The sequence below is a fragment of the Lampris incognitus genome, chromosome 2, assembly GCF_029633865.1.
Source record: "Lampris incognitus isolate fLamInc1 chromosome 2, fLamInc1.hap2, whole genome shotgun sequence".
Taxonomy (NCBI): Eukaryota; Metazoa; Chordata; class Actinopteri; order Lampriformes; family Lampridae; genus Lampris; species Lampris incognitus.
The window spans coordinates 9,917,674-9,939,234 of record NC_079212.1 but is presented as its reverse complement, the minus strand read 5'-3'; the positions used below and the strand labels follow the sequence as shown (position 1 = coordinate 9,939,234).

At 44.0% G+C, this 21,561-nt stretch overlaps 1 protein-coding gene across 1 annotated transcript in view; it reads right to left on the bottom strand.

Moving 5' to 3' along the window:
- vps13d (vacuolar protein sorting 13 homolog D) overlaps positions 1–21,561 on the bottom strand; it is an 88,680-nt gene that overhangs the window by 17,269 nt on the left and 49,850 nt on the right. Inside the window, exons 40-55 of the mRNA XM_056275532.1 lie at positions 21,042–21,116; positions 17,522–17,627; positions 14,048–14,200; positions 13,642–13,777; positions 13,395–13,442; positions 13,062–13,212; positions 12,510–12,726; positions 10,423–10,670; positions 9,154–9,345; positions 8,818–8,944; positions 2,925–3,067; positions 2,607–2,737; positions 2,222–2,397; positions 1,861–1,984; positions 381–616; positions 16–118 (exon numbers count right to left, since the gene is read on the bottom strand). Coding sequence (XP_056131507.1) covers positions 16–118; positions 381–616; positions 1,861–1,984; positions 2,222–2,397; positions 2,607–2,737; positions 2,925–3,067; positions 8,818–8,944; positions 9,154–9,345; positions 10,423–10,670; positions 12,510–12,726; positions 13,062–13,212; positions 13,395–13,442; positions 13,642–13,777; positions 14,048–14,200; positions 17,522–17,627; positions 21,042–21,116 — 2,366 coding nt within the window. The remainder of the gene's footprint in view (positions 1–15; positions 119–380; positions 617–1,860; positions 1,985–2,221; positions 2,398–2,606; positions 2,738–2,924; positions 3,068–8,817; positions 8,945–9,153; positions 9,346–10,422; positions 10,671–12,509; positions 12,727–13,061; positions 13,213–13,394; positions 13,443–13,641; positions 13,778–14,047; positions 14,201–17,521; positions 17,628–21,041; positions 21,117–21,561) is intronic.

The window sequence follows — 21,561 nt, the reverse complement described above, 5'->3', positions numbered from 1 at the left end:
TCATTCCAACAGTACCTTTTTTTTCAGGATGACCCTCTGAGTCTTGGTCTCAACATCTAGCACCAGTTCAGCACAGCTCACCAGGTGCTTCTTACCGGCAGACCTCTTCCCAGTATCCCTGCATCAGTGAAAAGGCATCGATTCATTATATAGACTAACATTTACATTTAACACGTAGCAATGATAACGCTACACACAGGTACAGAAAAGATGGTCCAAGTAACAACAATTCCATTTACATTATGTACCATTGTCCTGCTACCGTGAGTAGCTGATCCATACATCAGAATAGAACAAATACTGTTTGGTAGACTAAAATCAACCATCGGCTGCTGGCCTGCTTCACCCTCAACCTTTACAGAAGCGTAGGTGCTACGTACTGTGAGAAGGTGTGCGTAGCTGCGATGTATATGAAGTTCTCATAGTAGAGCTTATTGTATTCTCTGAAGAAGTTCATGTCTGCCGTGACCTCGGAGGAGCCGGCACCTTTCACAGTGAGGGTGAGGTAGGGCGGCAAGGTGGGCTCGTCGCAGGCAAAGTCCAGTACCGAGCCGGCCTTCACCTCCGTGTGGAGCCGCATGTCGGCCACCCCATGCTGCCAAAACTGGATCGGAACCTGGGAGGGACAAAATTCATGAAATAAAGCAAATCACTCATACCCCTAAACATTTAAAAAAATAAATAATACAATAGCTCTTAAAGGGGTCTTATTATTGGACTTTACAATTAGTTTCTATTATTCTCTGTGATCTGTAAAACACGTTTGTGGAGACTGACTCTTTTCTTTCTTTTTTAAAAAAATTTTTTCCGGATTTTTCCCTTTTCCTCCCAATTTAGTGGCCAATCGATCCCTATTTTAATTCAAACACCCACCCTCGTACTGTATGCGTTCGCCAACTGCATCTCTCCGGCCGGCAGTCTCGAAGGAGATGCCTCCCCACTTTCGTGACAAGGCAAATCCAGGCCGAACCACTGCTTTTTCCAACACACAAAGAAACGCATTCATGTGATGAACACAAGACGACTCCGTCCCCCTCTCGAAGACAGCGCTGCCAATTATCGCTGCTTCATCGAGTCCAGCCATAGTCAGATCTGACGACCGAGGCGCGAACCCCGGTCCCCAGTGGGCAATTGCATTGACACAAAGCCGATGCCTGGACCGCTACACCACCGCGGACCCCATCCCTTTTTTGTGTGTCTGTGCTGATGTCTGGTTTCACAATGAAAATATACATTTCAAAGTAAAAGATGGAAATACTTTTTTTTATTCACATAACTTTAACTGAACACAGTATAGTACTGGCTTACAGCCATACTGCCCTGATAACGCCCGATCTTGGAAGCTAAGCAGGGTCGGTCCTGGTTAGTACTTGAATAGAAGGCCGCTTGGGAATACGAGGTGCTGTAAACTTACCAAATTTCCCCTCGGGGATGAATTAAGTATTCTGATAAATGTTTTAAAACTCTCCCACCGTAATACTTAAATACGGCAGTCCTGTGATGGCGGGAACTGAGATGAAGAAGAGGAGCAGTACATTATTATGTGTAAGTCTCTGAAGATATGCTGCACGTCAACTTAGTAGGAACTTATTCATGAAATTCCAACTTTATGAATCGGATCTGAATCAGAATCATGTTTATTGGTTTATTTAGTTTTCATGTCAGAGATTTTTCAGTAATGTTTTAGTAAAAATGACATGTGGTGATGCTATTACACAAGGATTTTGTTTACCTCCTGTTTGAATAAAACCATATTTGTGTCTTCTCTAACTCTTGGCACTGTGATGCCGACAGCTCTGGGAGGCTGGGGTCATGGTAACTATGGTAAGAGTGTAAAATTTCACTTTGTACGACAATTACTTCTGAAAGGTTGTCGATGCGGAACGGTGGTGGCAGCTGGTCGGTATCGCTGAAGCAGATCTGGTAGGTGGCACCCTTCAAGGAGATCTCAGCCCGCAGGAAGAAACAGTTCCCCAGTGTGTCCCTGTTGGGAAAATTTAAACTGAGTTTCCTTTATTAACCCCCTTGGGGAGGTTGGACAACCCTGGGGTTTGAACCCATGACCTTCTTGCTGTGAGGTGACAGCGCTAACCACTGGGCCACCGTGCCGCCCAAAAGGGCATAATTTAACATTTATGTGATTTTTGTACATTTATTACTTAAAAAAACATTTGTGTGTGTGTGTGTGTGTGTGTGTGTGTGTTTACAGGGTATCGCACACCTCATGTTGACGTGGAAGGACTTCGGCTTGTTGACCTCAAAGCCGCCAGACCAAGTGCAGTTGGGCGTGTCCATGAGGCGCACACAAAGCAGCTGATCGTAGTCATTCCTGGGCCAGTGGAAGACCACGCTGGAGCCCGGCAGAGTGGATATGTAGCCGTCTGGATTGGCCGTCCCCTAGCAAGAAATTCATTCACTACCATCCTTACATTCAGATTTTTCTTGCTATAATTACCATCATTGTCATTTTACTTTCAGTTAACATTTTTTTTTATTGCATTTGGGTACAAATGAATAAAGGACATAACTAGCATGATTCAAAGATGTCCAAGTTGTGTTCTCTGTTGTTCTGCTGCGACTTCTACATCATGACCGACCGCTCTCACCTTGCCCCGTGCGAACTCTCTCTGCGAGAAGGCCAGCTTGTGTGAGGAGCGGTTGTCCAACAGGTAGCGGGGGGCAAAGGTCACAATATTGGTGTCTCTGTAGCGTCCCTTCCCTTTCCGAACACTGATACCTATGTGGGTCAGAGAAGGAAAAGTTCAAAGGCACACCACGTTTTTCACCTGAATCCAGTCCACCATGCTCTGAACCGACCCAAAGACGGAAGTGGAAGGATACAATTTTCAATTTTTCATTAGCTTGAATTCACTGAATTTCATTTCGTTGTTCATTTGTAGTGACTGTGGATGTAAAAAACTTGCCTATGTTGTAGATGAGCCCTGGTCTGTTTCCATGCTGGATAACCTTCACCGCCCTGACTCCACTCCCTCCATCCAGAGAGAAGCCCTGGCACCAACCTGGAACACCGTCCGGGTGAATCCCTTTCCCCGTTCGCATAGTGCACCTATGATCCACAACGCGGAGGATGAGAAAGGAGAAGATGATGAATGACAAGTAGATTAAACAGATTCAACTTTAGGAGGGAGGTAAAGGAAAATCATGGGGAGTGATAAAATAGGAAAAGATACCCGTCTTAATAGTGGAGACCAGTCCTTAAGAAAAACGTTGCTTATTTTGATTATCATTATTCTGTGCAATTATATTCAGAGTGACACATCACCTACATGTTAAATCAAAATAATAATATAATAAAAATGAACATTTTATTCAAGGTGCCCTTCATGACACTCAATGTCACCTTACATCAAATACAGTGAAACAGAGCAGTAAAAAGCATTAGTGCCATCAACAATAAAACACAATAAGAAATAGAGCATATGTCTGCAGGAGTTTAAAAAAAAAAAGATAAGTTTGTGCTGTTAATGCTGTTAAAGTGAGTAGGCTAGTTTAAAAGGGTGGGTTTTATGAGCAGTTTGAATTCTGTAATGGAGTCCAGTGAATGGATGTGACAGGCAATGGAGTTCCAGAGCTTGCGTGCAGCATAAGAGAAAGCCCTGGCCCCCATTGTGCTGAGGTGATGGCTGGTAGTGCCAATAGACCTGCTGGTGAAGACCGCAGGGAGCAAGATGGAGTGTAAGTCTGAAGGAGGTCTGTGAGATGAGCAGGGGATAGATTATGAAGAGCGTTTAATGTTAATAATACAATTTTAAAGTTAATCCGCTGTGACACAGGAAGCCAGTGTAATTGATCAGCAAGGGGAGAGACATGGTCAGTGGACTTTGGACATGTAAATATCTGTGCTGCAGAATTCTGGATGAGTTTTAAGTCGATGAATATGTTTGTTGGGGACGCCTGCCAGGACCGCATTGTAGTAGTCAATGCGTGATGTGACCAAAGCGTTGACTGAGACTTCCTTGGAGTATTGTGTTAAAGCAGGGTGTAGTCTGCAGATGTTTCGTAGGTGGAAAAAGGCAATCCGGGAGACATTGTTTACATGTCTGGAAAAGGAAAGGTTAGTATTTAAGACAACAACAAGGCTCTTAACCTGAGCGGAGACAGGTATGGTGGCTCCAGCAATGGGGAGTGAGCAAATATTTGATTTTGAGAGTGTAGACTTAGTGCCAAAGAGGAGTAGCTTAGTTTTACTACCATTGAATTTCAGGTAATTGTTAGTCGTTCGTATCTATATATCATGGAGACAAGCAGTGAGGGTACTGGAGGGGAGAATGGAAGTGGGCTTAGTGGACACATAAAGCTGTGTATCATCAGCATAGCAGTGGAAATGGATACCATAGTGCCGGAAGATGTTGCTAAGAGGGAGGAGGTAAATAATAAACAGGAGTGGCCCCAAACTGGGCCCTCTGGAACTCCATGAGGAACTACCAAACTTCCTGATTGGTAATTCTGAATTTGTACAAAATGTGTCCTGTCTATAAGGTAGGAAGCAAACCACTGATACACAGTGCCCCCAACTTCAATGCTAGCCAGATGATTCATGAGGAGCTGATGGGATATAGTATCAAAGGCTGCAGTGAGGTCAAGGAGGATGAGGATAGGGAGTAGACCGGCATCAGCTGCATGAAGGAGGTCATTAGTGATCATAACAAGGGCTGTTTCTGTGCCGTTTGGGGTGAAAGCCAGATTGGAATTGTTCAAAGAGATTATTGTTATCAAGGTAGATCTGGAGTTGAGATGCAACTACCCTCTCAAGGATTTTGGAGATGAATGGCATGTGGAAATAGGCTGGTAGTTGTTTTGGTCAGTAGAATCTAAATTAAGGTTTGTCAGAGTGGGTCCGAATATGGCAACCTTCAGTGAAGGGGGAACTGTACCAGTGGACAGAGGAGTTGATGATGGAGGTTATCAGGGAGATGATAGAGGACAGGCATGTTTTAACTAGGGTTATGGGAATTGGGTCCAGGTGACATGTGGAGGTGCTAGACTTAGTAATAAGTTCAGAAATGCAATTTTCAGTTGGAAGACTGAAGTCACATAGGATAGTGGATAGGGACAGTTTCATGGCGCTTCCTGATGGTAAGTCAGTCTGCATGATGTTAGCAGAGGCTAGCTGCTCATGAATGGTACTAATTTAGGAGTTGAAAAATGTCAAAAAAGCAGAGCATTGTTCATTAGAAAGGTTACTGGTCATACTGGTTTCAAGTGGCTTTAGTAACCTTTTAACTGTGGAGAAGAGAGTTCCAGTATTCCCTTCAACTGTACTGATGATATTTGCACAATATGATGTTTTCAGCTGTTGAAAGAGCATTTTTGTAATGGAGTGTATGAGCTGAATACATCTGCTTGTGAACAGCAAGTCTAGTCTTGGTGCAAAGCCTCTCAAGGCGCCGACCTATAGCCTTGAACTGACGTAGTTCAGGTGTGCGCCAGGGAGCAGTATGGGCAAATAAGACAATGCATGTTTTCAGGGGGGCTAAAGTATCAAATGCAGAAGATAAAATATTATTGCAGAAGTCCATGTCCATAAGATCAGGGAGTGAGGCGGTGGGAGCAGGAATGGGGTTTGAGGTAATTAAACTTCTAGGATCATCTGGATTAATATATCTAATGTGGTATGTTATGGTATGATGTACTCTTGATTTAATGAGCAGTAGGTTGGTGTCGAATAACCGTTTTATGGTCGGAGATGGATAGCTCAGCAGAGGTGATGCTTTATGGTACGATGCCAGAATAGCAAACTAAGTCAAGGATATGACTGTTGGTGTGGGTTGTAAAGTTGACATATTGTGTTAGATCAAAGCAATCTAACATTGCTTTAAAATCTTAAGTGAACATATTGTCAGTGTTATCAAAATCAACATTTAAATCCCCCATTAGGATTATATTCGGATACACTGCACTCAGATTGATCAGGTAGAGAGAGTGGCGTTAGTTTTATACCATCGCGATAGATCCGCGCAAGGCCGCCTCCTCTGCCCGAAGACCAAGGTTTGCGTATGTAAACAAATCCTGGTGGAGTTGCTGAATTTAGCTGTAGAAAGTCATTCTGTGACTGTCAGGTTTCTGTGAGACATAAATAGTCCAGTTTGTGCTCTGTGACGACGTCATTGCCAACAGCGGCTTTGTTGGTAATAGACTGGATATCGTAGAGGGCAAACTTTTGACAGGTCATGCACATTTAAACGGCTGATTTAACTAGCAGAGTTAGTACACTGTGGTCTACATGCTGGTCACGTCGTAATATGTCGTGTGGATAAGAGGCTCAGTGCCTAATGATAGTCTGTGTAGGGAAAATTCCCGTTGAGAGGGTTAATGACGGATGAGGCCAGTGGGGGGAGCTAGCAGGTAAACCAGTACTGTGGGATGCCATCGTAGGCGGAAACGGAGGTTCTGGGAGGGAAGTGTGGGATGCAAACAGTCAGTCATGTGAAGAATAGAATAGTATGTGGGGAGGATAGTATGAGAGCAGGATAGTATGGCATACTGCAGGTTAGCTGCTAGCATTCGGCTACCCAGCCTGTTCTGGTGGACTCCATCAGTTCTGAAGAGGGAGAAAAGATCCTAAAACAGATTAAAATTATCAATAAAACCTATATTATGAGCTCTGCAGGTGGAGATGAGCCACGTGTGTAGGCTGAGGATCCTGCTAAAACACCTTGCTTCATCGGTCAATGTCAGAATAGGACCTGAAATAAAAACAGACTTTCCACAAGTATTTAAAAAGCTGAAAAGTTCAATAAAATCCTTTTTGGGTAACTCAGACTGCTGATGAGCAGCACCATTTGTTCCCACATGAACAACCACTGAATTGGTGGAGGACGAGAGTGAGCGCAGCAGCCCTGGGAGCTTATCCAGGAGATCAGGGACTGTGGCTCCAGGGAAACAATGTGTGGCTGAATTGAGAAAACAGATTTTCTTGATTAAAGAATCCCCCAACTATTAATGTGGCTGGGGAGAAAAGGGGACGAGGAGATGTCGGCTGTGGGTTCTCATGGCAGGAGAGTACACAATCCACACTGTGTGTTGAAATCGCCGACTGGGAATATGATGTCCGAGCAAGCAAGTGTTGTGACAAGGCAGCAACATCAGCTCTGAGTATGGATTTCCCTGGGGGCTCAGGGCAAGGAGGATTTTGAGAGCGTCTAATCACGGCCTCTTGCAGGATCTTATGACGGGAAGAGGAGGTCACCACTGGGGATGAGGGCTGCTGTCTTAGCTTCACAGTTGTATGGTGAGCCACCTGAACACTGCTAGCCACTAGCGAGGAAGCTTCAGTGTTGGGAGATGCCATTTTTGCAGAAAGCTCCAGATTGGGACACATTGGAACCGCAGGAACATTGGCTGGGTGGACCGGAGCGTCGTCAGACAGGGTGACGTAGTGGTTGGAGAGGCTTAAGTGAGGGAGGGGAGGCAGCCCCGTCCGACCTTCTCTTGCTACCACGGACCACCACCTCGGCCCAGGATGACTGCTGGTTAGGTGTTGAGCAGGAGGAAAACTGTGGAAAGTGGAGGGGTCCCACAGAGCTGTGTTCTGGATGGATGCACTGAGAGAGGCACTCCGTTTGGACTGCCCAGAAGACACGTCCATGAAGCTGGTTAAAAGGGAGTTTTTCTTATGGAGTTCATTAGAAAGCTGTCGAACATCCTCTTCAAGGTCAGCGATCTTTCCATTTGCTTTCTTTAGTAGCACACAGTCCTCACAGAGCAAAGTTGGCAAAATCGTTTGGTTAGCTTAGCCACAAGCTAGAAACAAGCCACATACAACCCCAGCACTACAGAATCGGAGGCTTCAGTGCGATCAAGTCAGTGCAGGAGCCGATGATCGAAAATCAATAAAACAATAATAGAGGTAAACCATAAATCAATTAAAATAGTCTAATGGTCCCAAGGAGTTGTTGAAAGTTATTAAAGTTAAAAGCAAGCAGAGCAACAGACAAACAAAGCATCAGCTGGGAACCAGATGTGATGTAGTGTTACAACATACAAACTGGAGTCAGTTGGCCCATGTCAGTGGCTCCTTCCTGATCCATTTTCTGTTAAAGTACATAACTCTTCTAATGTGAAGGTCTTAATTGTTCTTAACACACCTCCTATGGTTACGTGTAGTTCAATCACCTGTTGCAATGCCTGGTGATGTGTTAGCATATACCCTGAGCATTGCATTAATCTTGCCAGGGTTGGGGTTAGTTTGACATCAACTGGGGTCACCCATAATGCAATGTGACGCAGTATTTCATTGTAACGTGCTGTGTGTACTAGGACTAATAGTGTGCTATATAAATGCAGTGATTTATTCATACTTTTGTTTCATGGGCATGTGAGTTATCTTTATTAATGTCTGGTAGCTCCTTATTCTGCTGCTAATGAGCTCATTTTGAAAAACTATGAGAACTCTTGCGAGCTCATTTTTTTCTATTTTCTACAAAGGATGACACTCATAGGTGAAGCACTAAGGAAGAAATGGCAAATTCCGGGAATTAACTTTCCAGTTGATTTCAACTTTCCCACTTTTCAGCCATCAGTCTCCCAGTGTGTATGTTACCTTAATAATCTGTTCCAGTTTTGAGACTCTTGATCTAACTTGGTAGTAAACAGGCTCTCAGTAGGACACAGATCTCTGAACAGTTTAGCTTCGCACAGAAAACAGCATTAGCAGCTTTAGGGAGGTAATCAGTCATGTATCTAGGTTGACTGACTGAAATAGACCTACATAGATGAATCACAGGGACTGTAGATAAGGATCCGCTGTACAGACGTGGGAAGTGAAGGTGCTAGAGATGAATGCGGTTATCTTACATGGCGGGCTGTTCCTTGTCGGTGTAACAGAATAGCAGCGGGCTGAGACTCCTGGCTAACTCATGCTCCTCAAACTGGCCTGCTGCATCGGCCTTCACATTGTCTTGGCGGAAAATCAATGGCAGGCCTGGGAAAACAGGGTTAAGGAAGTACATTTCAACAAGGAGTTTTATGTCACATCTTTTATACTAGAAATGTCTGATTCTGAAATAAAGGCAGAAAAAAAGGTACAAAGTGATCTTTTATGTGTTTTTCTAATCTGTTCTCATTAAAGTACACTGCATGGTCATGTAAGAAATGTGCTACATTAATAGATCTGGTAGGATTGAACATTACCAGTCTTATTGACGAGCCAGTAGGGAGCAGATATGAGGATTTTGAGAGCTCCTTGTGCTCTCAGGATGATGCGGATGGTCAGACAGAGCAGTCGCTTGTTGACGTCATACAGCCGCATGCGTACCACATAGTTCTGCGTGCCAGGGGGAATCAGCAGCTCTTTGCACACAGGGAAGTTTTCCAGTTGTACTCCTACAGGGAGCAAATGAAGAATGTTACAAGAGAAGAGAGCAGAGGTGGGAGATGAGGATAAAGCCGGGAACATACTAGAAGACTTTTAAAGTCCTAATCGACCTGGAAAAGACTCAGCATCTCTCATTTAGAAGAAGAAAGAGAGAAAGCCACTTTATTTTTGATATTGTACAGTTGTGTGGTTACAATGAAATTTGTCTTCTGCGTTTAACCCATCCTATTGTATAGGGGCAGTGGGCAGCTGTGATGCAGCACCCGGGGACCAACTCCAGTGATGAAGCACCCGGGGACCAACTCCAGGTCTTCTTTCCATTGCCTTGGTCAGGGGTACAGATGGGAGTATTGACTTTACCTAGTTGATATTCCTGTAGTAGTATGCATATCTTTTGATGGTGGGAGGAAACCGGAGCACCCGGAGGAAACCCACACAGACACCAGGAGAACATGCAAACTCCACACAGAAAGGACCTGGGATGGCCTGGGGTTCAAACCCAGGAACTTCCTGCTGTGAGGCAACAGCGCTAACCACTGGGCCCACGTGCCACCAACAACTGACGTTCAAGGATTATAGTTGTATAGACAAACACACTGGTTATGACTACAGTCATGAAGACACACTTGCCGATGAGCTCAGATTTATCCAGATTCTAGTCATAAAAATCGTAACGGCTTTGACTGGTCAAGACTCGATTGGGAGGCAAGTGATTTGAATCCTAAACCCTCACAAACTCCAAGATAAAGTACGCTGACTTTCAATGGTGACCTGAACTATTCTGTGCAGACCTGTACAGACTTACCATGATTTTAATGATCAGTTGTTATGGCCAAATCGGGGTTATAATCACCCTTTAAATCATTTAGTGTGTTCCCAGGTTAAGACACTGACCACTATCTGTTAAGTTGTGGGTTTTGGCTGGTGAACCCCATTTGATCCCCAGTAGAACTTTGTACCAATTGAGCTACAGGCATCTTGGCATAACTGCTGTTTCACCCTCAAATTTTGACAGTCCATTAACTGTGGTCATCTGTTTAAAAGTCATCGTCTGAGGTCTAAGAGTAAAAGTACAAACATCTGACCTAGTTCCATGTTCTGGGAGGTGTCAGCAGCATGGAGCACCGCTTCTTTTCCCGGCTTCAGGGAGCCTTTGATGGAGGTACCCTTTATGTAGTAGTTGATGTCACAGGGCAGGAGGTTGGCCAGCATCATGGTGGGCAGCAGGTAGATGGTGTGGCCTGGCTGTCGGTAGATCTGCTTGGCACTGCCGGACACTCTCTTGGCAGGCTGTTGCTCCGGATAGTTCTCCTTTTTGATAACTACACAGAACCTGGAGATGAAGTGGAATGGATGTGAAAAAGGGAGTGGGGATGGGTGCCGAGGACCAATATTTTAAAGGTACCAGTACCAAAGTGGAAGTTGCTGATTGGACTGATAAGGTCTGTACGAACATGTCTTTTCATCAGCGCCACAGGTCATATAAACATACAGAAGTAATATTCCACAGTGATATGATCAGCCGAGAGTAGTCATGCATCATACCAGATAGAGCTGTCCTGAATACCTTTTCTGGCTTTGAATACTCGGCAGCAAGTACTCACTATGATTGGTGGGGTGGGGGGGTGGGGGACTGACTGTGAAATAATCAAATTAAATAAATTACAGCCTTAAGACTATAAAAACTGAATTGTTCATATGTTTGCTGAGACTCAGCTTTTTGGGGGGGATCATCTTCACAAATTTTGAAGTTTTTCCAGACGCTTGACTTTCTGGACATTGCCAAACTAGATGTTAAGTCACATCCTATGATGTTGGACTGGGCATAGAAGAGATGAGAGCCAGCATGCTGTGTTCACCTGGACACCAGATGTCATTATTGTGGATGACAGCAGGAAGGTAGACTCAGATCACACCAGCAAGTTATGCCAACAATGGCAGACGGCACTGCCATCCAAAGTTAAATTAGTTAGGTAGTTGTTTTTTATTTCTACCCAAAATAAAACACAATGTTAATTATGTGGTTCGTGTGTGTGTGTACGTGTGCATTACTGAGTATTATCTAAAACAAACAAAACAATTTTGTACGATATAATTTAGTTTTTTTCTGCAAATAATACAATATCACCATAGCAACCCATCATCCTGTTGTTTACTGCCGTCTTGCCGGCTCCATCGTGTAGTTTGTTGTTTTTCCCGTGCTGAATTGCCAACTGCTGTTTACCGTCTCCCAGGGGGAAAAAAAAAAAAAATTAGAATACTGATTTTGCCGTCAATTACCACGGCAACAATTTAAGGCTTCAAACCTTCAAAGCATTTGGGTCAGCCCTAGTACGATTTTTAAACAGAAAAACTGTTAAAAGTTTTTGTCAGGGCGTCCGGGTGGTGTAGCAGTCCACTCTGTTGCCTACCAACACAGGGATCGCCAGTTTGAATCCCTGTGTTACCTTCAGGTTGGTCGGGCATCCCTACAGAAACAATCAGCTGTGTCTGCAGGTGGGAAGCCGGATGTGGGTATGTGCCCTGGTTGCTGCACTAGCACCTCCTCTGGTTGGTCGGGGTGCCTGTTCGGAGGGGGGGGGGGGAAATAGCGTGATCCTCCCACGCGCTACACCCCCCCAAGTGAAACTCCTCACTGTCAGGTGAAAAGAAGCGGCTGGTGACTCCACTTGTATCAGAGGAGGCATGTGGTAGTCTGCAGCCCTCCCCGGATCGGCAGAGGGGGTGGAGCAGCGACCGGGATGGCTCGGAAGAGTGGGGTAATTGGCCAAGTACAATTGGGGAGAAAAAAAAAAAGGGGGGGGGTTGGAGTTTGTGTCAACAAAAACTGAAATGCTCCAAAGCTGTTTGTTAGTGTACATGTGGCGGGACATTATGCTGCTGTAATGCATATTATATTATATATGTATTATATTGATGTCTGGTTGTTACCAACAATGAAAATGTTATTCATCAAATATGATGGTTTTGTTGACATTTGGCAATTACCAGTAGTAATATACGTCTTTTTAACACCATGACAAAATAAGGTACTGTTAAGTGGCGTCATCAAGCATCAGTATCGATGTCAATGAATTCCTAATGATACCCAACCTTAGAGAGGAAATTTGATTTCAGATGGCGTTATACAAACCACAGGGCTGAGAGACCAAATGTGACTGACCAAATTTACCTGAAGCTGCGTTTGAGGTGGTCCTCAAAGTCGGCTGACTGACACTCCCTCTTGCTGCTGCTGACCTCGCCGGGTCTCTCCACGCTGGTCCAGTGGATGGGCATCTTACAGAAAAACAGACCCAGGCCTTTTGGCCGAGCCTGTAGCCGCCACGACGTCAGGTGGAGAGGGACTGCTAAAGCCTGACGAGGCAGGATTGGTGGCAGCACAACTGGCTCTGTGGAGAGTATGTTCTACCTCGTTTCTTATTCTTCTTTTTTTTCCCCCATTCATTGCTCCAATTCAAGAAAATCTTATTTATCAGTTATACAGTCTCAAAATCTCCCAAAATAGTACATTTTCTCCTAATTCATAAAATCTATTTCTTCACATGGGTGATGTTGATAAGCAAGCAATGATCTTTCAAACATCAATCTTCTGACTACATTAACTAAGTGGTGGACTCACTTAATATGTGCTTAAGATATGGATTCTAACAAAAAATATTTTCATTTAGCGAATTAACACAAAATAGAGGAAAAAATGAACCAAATACAATACATGCAAACATACTGTCTGGAGCTGAAGGGCTGTCCAGTCTGACCTCCATAGGAACATCGAGTTTGTTCTTCACCATGAGAGCTGAGCGAACAGTGATGACCTTCCTGGCGCTGCCCTCCATGGTGATGGAGAAGACTACTCGCACCGGAGGAAGAGCCGAAAACTGGGGGACAGAACAGATTCGCACAAGCAGCAGTCAAAATCACCGTCAGATTTTACATGGCATGGTATTCAATCACTTCCCCTCATGAATTCAACATTCAGAAAATAAAGTCAACCTAAATGGGTATTTGTCATGCTTTTCACCCTGTTGATGATCTAAAATAAAGACGATGCAAGACTTACATAGACATGTGGGTGAATGATGTTGGTCCTACTGACTGGACTGCCAACCTTTGCAAAGGTGAAGGAGGAACATTCAATTTTAAAATCAACTCAACCTGTTTTTTTTTGTTTTTTGTTTTTTTTGTGTAAGGCAGACAGATACAGGAAGTTTAAGATCACCAACTTTACTTTTACTTGCACTTTTGTATTATAATTTTGACACTTGACACCAGCTGACTTTCAAGGGCAAATTTCATGGAGCACCTACAGTGCTGGAGGGATTATTCCGGTCTGGAGCTGCATAGCGAAAGAAGACCCCCACTTTGTCAACGGACACGGGTTTGACCTGCTCCCAGCCACCCACGCGCACCAGGAGCTGATGTAACTTCAGCTCATGCGTGTGTCTGCAAAAAGGAGGAGGCGTTTCAGAGGTCAGGACTGGAAGAGATACTCACACAAAACAAAACTTTTCCAAAAACTTGCAAATGTTTACATATGTGGCTGAGCTCCATAGGATTTCATTTTATGAAGTGAATGTGTGTGATGAAGGCTCCGTCAATATGGATTAACATCCTACTGGAGAAGAGGAGCACTGACAAGGGGAAGATCAGCCAAAATTCCAGCTCAACATTTGAAAGGAGCCGTATCGGCGTACAGCTGTGTACAAATTATACCTGTGGCGCAGTTTTTCCCGAGCCTCAAACTCAAAAGGAACTTCCTCCCCTGGCAGCACTTCTCTCCACTGGCTGACATTGAGCGTGTCGTCTGTCCCAGGACCATGTGTATCTGAGATGGAGTCCACACTGCTGCTGTGAGACAGCGCCACCCTGTTGTGGACACGAGCAGAACAATGTCATGGAAGTCTCGTGAATGTGGACAGCAAACTGACATTACCCTCCAAGGTTAAAGCTGCAATCCGCGACATTTCTCCATTAACAAGTGTTCATTTTATCCATTTGAAACATGATGTAGTGGTGGTGTTGGACAGACAGCTAGTATTCCAGCAGAACAGTGTTGTGATTTAGTGGATGTAAGAGGCAGAGAGAAACAGACCTGTTAACTCTGATTTTCTGGGACTACAAACAAGGTGTAGCAGGACTGCAAACAAGGTGTAGCAGGACTACAAATGAGGTGTAGCAGGATTACAAACAAGGTGTAGCAGGACTACAGACAAGGCGTAGCAGCCATTGTGGCTGCTGTGCCATCAGCTAAGCAGTAAACAGTTCCCACCCTTGTAAAAATGGATCCTGGGACCAAAGCTAACACAGACAGTCTAATGTATTACAAACTACATCACACTATATGGGAACATGTTGTACAGTCATATTGGTTGTCATGGATACATCAGCATCATGTCTCAGTCTTTTTTCCAACACGTACATGTTTGCTGCTGCACCAGTGTTCATCCTACCCAGTCACAATATTTCAACAGCGGTATACGGAGACTGGAGAGTGTCTCCAACTATGGTGAAAATGACTGGTAGTGTTATGGAGGCTGGCTCCACCATACACATGGAGAACATAAACATTTATCATGGGATGAATATCACAGATTTCAGCTTTAACCTTTGGCAAAGGTTATGATCGTCAACTGAGCAGTACATCTCATTAATTTAACACATATATACATGTCTTAAACAACATCAACATCAGTGCATTTGCTTCTACAGGCTGTGGTAATAGCAATAATAGTTAAAAGTGAACTGAAAGGGTGATGAAACCACGTACTACATAACCTATTTATTTGCACTATATTTCCTAACATACAAATAGGAAAATGTAGTCAATTCCTCAAAGCAACAACACCTGAAAGCCTGTTGAGTGGTGGAGGGGGAGTGATTACTGAAAGGCTTGTAAAAATCCCTGTGCTTCCATTTATGTCAAAAGCCAAAACACTTATTGTACTACCTACAGTTGGTATAAAAAGTCTACACACCCCTGTTAAAATGGCAGGTTTTTGTGATGTAAAAAAAATGAAACCAAGATAAATTATGTCTGAACTTTTTCCACCATTAATGTAAAATTGCAACCTATAAAGATATGATGACAATCAATCAGAAATATTTTAGGGGAAAAAATTATTTTTATTTTGTGGAGACAGTTGACAAGGGATTGTGGGGGGGAGCTGAGAGGATGGTCTAGTGCTGAGCTAAAGCTCCGTGTCATCAGCGTAGCACTGGAAAATTAAACCATGGTGGCGGATGATCTGACCAAGGGGGAGCATGTAGATAGTAAAGAGGAGGGGTCCAAGCACGGAGCCTTGTGGCATGCCTTGGTTGACTGGGGCTAGGGTGGAACTGGAGTCTCTGATGGTGACAGAATGTTTCCTGTTGGCGAGATATGACTGGAACCAGGAGAGAGCTACACCGGTGAGGCCTAGGTATTCAGATAAGTGGCTGAGAAGAATGGTGTGGGAAACGGTGTTGAAGGCTGCCAAGAGTTCCAGGAGGATGAGACTACTGATGTGAATGGAATCAGCTGCAATGAGTAGGTCACTGGTGATTTCGATAAGGGCAGTCTCCGTGCTGGGGTATGCTCTGAAGCCAGATTGGAGGGGCTCATAAAGTTCATGGTTGGACATGTGCTAATGGAATTGGGCAGCAACTGCTCTTTCTGGGATTTTACTGAGAAATGGAAGGTTGGAGATCGGCCAGTAGTTAATGAGGTCATCTGGGTCCAGGCCTGGCTTTTTGAGGATGGGGGTGACTGCAGCCATTCTGAAGCTGGAGGGTACCATACCAGATTCCAAGTAGGAGTTGATAATGTCGACAATTATGGGGCACAAGGTAGGTAAACATGCCTTGACCAGGACGGTGGACATGTGGTCCAGGGCAGAGGTGGAAGCCTTAGCCACGGTGACCAACTTTGCAGCTTGAAGAGCATCCACAGGGGAGAAAGAGTAGAGGTAGCACTTACATAGGTACGCAGCAGGGGGAACAACATCCTGCAACTGAGGTGCATATGGGGGGGAGGGGGCAGGTATCAGAAGCTGCTGGTGGATAGAATTCACTTTGACCCGGAAGAAGTCCAGGAACTTGCAGCAGAGGTCAGGGGCAGCTGAAGGATGGGGGGCATCAAGGGGACGAAGTAGTCGGTTGATGGTGGAGAACAGCATTTTGGGGTGATTTTGCTGGTTGCAAATGATAGTGGAGTAGTAATGCATTTTTGGCCTAGGAGAGAGCTTCTTTATAGGTCTTCACGTGGTCTTTAAAGGCCTCGAGATGGACAGTGAGGCAAGACTTTTTACAGAGCCTCTTCAGTCAACGACCAGTGGCCTTCATGATGTGGAGTTTGGTGGTGAACCAGGGGGCAGGATGGGAGAAGGAGACAGACCGGGTTTTGATGGGGCAGGAGAGTCAAGGCTGAGTGAAAAGGCTGCGTTGTAGTGGGCTATCAGGCCATTCATCGTGGTATCGGGGGGATATGAGGTTAGATTAGACACTATCATGTCGGTCAGGGCTGGTACACTCACTGTCTTGATGTTCCTGAATGTGATCGTACATTTTTTGTGTTGCCTGGGCAGGGGGACAGGAACATTAAAGTGGATGGCATAATGGCCGGATACGGCAAGGTCCAAGCACTTCAAATGGAGGGGAGTTGTACCAGTACAGCACACCAGATCCAGAGTGTGACCTTTGGCATTCAACAAAGGAATGTCTTCACGAAAAGAAGATCAACATTTTGGAATGGCCCAGCCAGAGTCCAGACCTGAGTTGAACTGAAAATCTGTGAGGTGACCTGAAAAGGGCTGTGCATAGGAGATGCCTTCAAAATTTGATGGATCAGGAAAGTTTTTGCAAGGAAGAGTGAGAAAATATTGCCAAGTCAAGATGGTCAAGCTGATAGACTCTTACCCAAAAAGACTGAGTACTGTAATAAAATCAAAAGGCACTTCAACAAAGTATTAGTTTTGGGGTGTACACACTTATGCAACCAGCTTATTGTACTTTTTTTTTTCTTCCTAAAAGGCTTCAGTTTGTTTTTCATCTTATTTTTATGGGCTGCAATTTCACATTAAAAGGTGGAAAAAGTTCTGACATGATTTATCTTGGTTTCATTTTTTTTACATCACAAAAACCTGCCATTTTAACAGGGGTGTTTAGAATGTTTCTACCCACTGAAAATATCTAAACAATGTGTGCGCACACCTTGTAGGGGTGGTGGTGAGAGTGGCGAACCACATGGTGCATCCCGTATGATTGCGTAGGGCATATGGCACAAAGGGTTGTCTCCTTTTCGACAGCTTGACATCTGCTGCAAAACAGTCAGTCACAAAAATCAGTCAAAAGGCAAGAACCAAACCATGACTTGTGTTCCTACCTCACTGAATTATCAAATATAGACTTTACAACATTATCTACTTGATTTGTACTTGACTGAAGGTATCAAAGCCAACTTTACGTGGTCTACCCTGAAATCAGTCCTTACATTTTCCTCAAGTACAAAGGAAACTAATCTGGATATTCAAACGGATTCAATGTATTTGTGTTTCTAAATATTTTTATTTTTCAAGGTTTTACTTGGTCAAAGACACAGTCGGGATATTTAACATGGGAATTATGATTTTCACGTGATAAACTGAAAAAAAACTATGAAAACTGATTATTTTTTTAAAATTTTGTACACAATGGATTATCAAATCACATAAATGTTAAGTAAGGTACTGCAGTATAACATATTGATTGATCATGTCCTATTAGTATTTCATTAACAGAGCCTCAAATACTATTCCAGAAAAACACACAACAGACCATATTCAAACAGTAAAGGCATACAATGAGTTTTGGCAAATCAGCTCTCAAAATAACTTGCATGGTGTGGCGAGAAGACGGTAGCGTTTTACCTGTGTGGCCGGTGTTCATTTAGTTGGTTATGAGGGGTGAGGAGCATCTAGCATGTTGCATTGTTTAGTGGTTCGTTGACTCTGATTTAACAGCATTTAGCAAAAAGATTTAGTACTCAATACTGGACAGTGGAGAGATAGCCTGTTTCAAAAAAATCTGTGCATTCCTGTAAATTTCATTGAAATCTAAGAATAAAAGCTGTAATACATTTGTGAAAAATCACAGTATGTGGTACTCTACCAAATGCAGTAAGGCTCCTATCACGTTGATAATAAACGGCCCATGTCAATGCAACATATGCCTGACTGCAAGGCAAGTGGTCATGTTGTGCAAACAAATGAAAAATGGTAAATGGTAAATGGACTGCATTTATATAGCGCTTTTCTAGTCTACTGACCACTCAAAGCGCTTTACAGTGTACGGCTCACATTCACCCACCCACACACACATTCACACACTGATGGAGGAGGCTGCCATGCAAGGCGCCAACCTGCTCATCAGGAGCAGGTGGGGGTTCAGCATCTTGCCTTCTTCAAGGACACTTCGACATGCTCTCTGGAGGAGCCGGGCATCAAACCCGCGACCGTCCAATTAACTAGATGACCCGCTCTATCTCCTGAGTCATGCCACCCTATAAAGACAAACTGTGCCCTGTGACTTGTTCTGGATAACTAAGCTAAACTGAAGAAAGGGAAAAAAACAAGGAGAGGCAAGCACTAAGTGAAACTAAAACCATAGTTCAATCTCATCAGACCATATCTGGTCTGAAGCGATTAAACGGTCTCCCCGCGCAGAAGACAACGCCATCGAAAACATTCAACAGAAAGATGGAGAAGGGTTGACCAGCCTCACTTGCCACTGAAGAAATTGAGAAAAGCTTTCCCCTTCCCTCTGTACCAACATGATGTCTGGTGTCATGTCAACTTCTGTTCTCAATATTTTGGTTGTTTTAACTAGCTCGACTTATTAGCAACTTCAAAAGACCCATGAAAATACCTTGGAAAAAAATGCAGCAACTGTAAGCTTATATGGAGCCAAACATGTCTCAAGGCTAAGTTGACAGACTGGCAGTGCACAGTCCTCCTGGTAACGCAATTAAGTGACCTTTATATTTTAAATTATATTCCTAATTTTTGCACACATATTGGTGTCAAAGAAGCCGTACCGGCAGCATGCCTTCCCTGGAGTGTGTATATTATTAAGTATAGATCTTACCAGTGGTGGCCGGCCAGTACAGGGCGCTGGGTCGCCGCCCCCTTCAAATATCAAAAAATGAAAATGTACTTAAACATGTTAAATGAAATTTAGTTGTAAAATGCAAATAATTATGAAGTAAAAGTGTTTTCAGTCTGTGAGCAGCCATTAAATATTGGTTCAAATGGCGTTTGGTTGATTTCTGTGTGAATACATATACTTCCTGGGTGAGGGGCGCCGGCCAAACGATACCTTATGTAAGCCCTCAAACTTGTGGCTAGCAGGTGACCTGAGGCTGCTGTCTGATTAGTTTCTTCAGATTTTCCAGGGGGCGCAGTTCTGTGCGCCCCAGACACTCCCACTTTTATTGGCAGTGAATTGGTATTGTTTTAATTTTTTTTATCTAATGTGATCGGACAATTCTCGTGGCTGTCAATCATGTTCACACCCACCACCACGCCTCGTCTCAACTGTCAATCATCCACCGTCTACGAACCCTGATAAAATCTATAGGCTACATTGTCCTTCTTAATAACTCTGTGACTGTGTGGACATTAAAGCAGCTGTCAGGTGTGCCGCACCAAGGTACATTGCACCAGCCGCAACTGGATCTTACCATCTTTAAAGCACATCAAAAGAGGATAACTGCCATTAATGTAAAGATACAACGGTATTCCTGGTACAGAAAGGTTTTCAATCTTCTTCACTCACTACGCTACATTCAAACCAGAGCAACTGAAAAAATTAACATGACAAATCATACATGCAAACGCCACACAGAGGAAGACCCGGGACGACCCCTTAGGTTGGACTACCCCGGGGCTTGAAACCAGGACCTTCTTCATGTGAGGCGACCGCGCTAACCACTGCCCCGTGTCTGCGTGGGTTTCCTCGGGGGGCTCCGGTTTCCTCCCACAGTCCAAAGACATGTAAGTCAGGTGAATCAGCCATACTAAAATTGTCCCTAGGTATGAATGTGTGTGTGTGTGTGTGTGTGTGTGTGTGTGTGTGTGTGTGTGTGTGCCTTGATGGCCTAGCGGCCTGTCCAGGGTGTCTCCCTGCCTGCCACCCGATGACTGCTAAAATAGACTCCAGCATCCCCGTGACCCTGAGAGCAGGATAAGCGGTTCAGATAATGGATGGATGGATAAATCATACATCGTAAATGTTTTGAGCTAAAACAAAAACAAAAAGGGACTATTAGGTGAGGGAGCGACCTAACTGTAATGGATTTACTGTTGAGTTTGAATTCACTGAGTGCTGAAAGGCTATTCAAGTAATCTCGCAGCTTTGGAGAAGTAATGATGTCATGATGCACAGACAACATTTTGAGGCAATGCACTTGGACAATAGTAATGACCAAAAGCATCTTGGTCATTACATTTTTGTTTTCTTTACTTTTACAGCCTACTGTGCAAACTGTAAGGAATGTTTCCCTTTGCTGGTCCTGTTCTCTTCTAATGATGTCCCTTCCCTTTTCGCTGCCTCATAAAGTTGTCTCAGCACTGATGTACAAGGTAACATTTCTGACACCTGTGATGGGCAAAAGTACCAAAGAAGCAGGTTTGGTACTGTTGCTGTTATCACAAATGATTCAAGGCGGGCTGCCGGGTACTTGTTTGGACTGTACCTCTGGAGTGAATCTGCTGCTCGAGGCAGGACAAGCTGGCTGTGCTTCTAGTTCTAAGGTAGGCAAGAGGAACACCTGCCAGCAGGGAGCAGACAAGAGGGTTAGGGCAAAGATGGAGTGATCGGGACTCTATGGTAAATGGATTTCTTCCCTTTATGTTAGGAGTGTACTGATTAAGTTTTTTTTTTGTGCTGAACCGATTCGCATCATTTAATACCGAGTTTCTACCAATACCAACTGCTGACCCGTACAGGATCTCAGTACATTGAGATCCTTTGCAAGTATGCAGAGAAAACACTCGGGAAAAAATTCTGTCACTTTATAGTCACAATAACTTTTTACTTGATCACCAAACACCCTTTTTGTACATATTCAGTAATAGCTTAAGGTCTTACCTTCATACTGGTCTCTGCGATGGTTTACAGAAGTCGTGGTTTATATCAAAACTACCAAACAGTAAGATTATGCTAAACCAGATGCTATGCGCTTGTGCGAGCAACAGCCGAGCACCTCGGAAGTT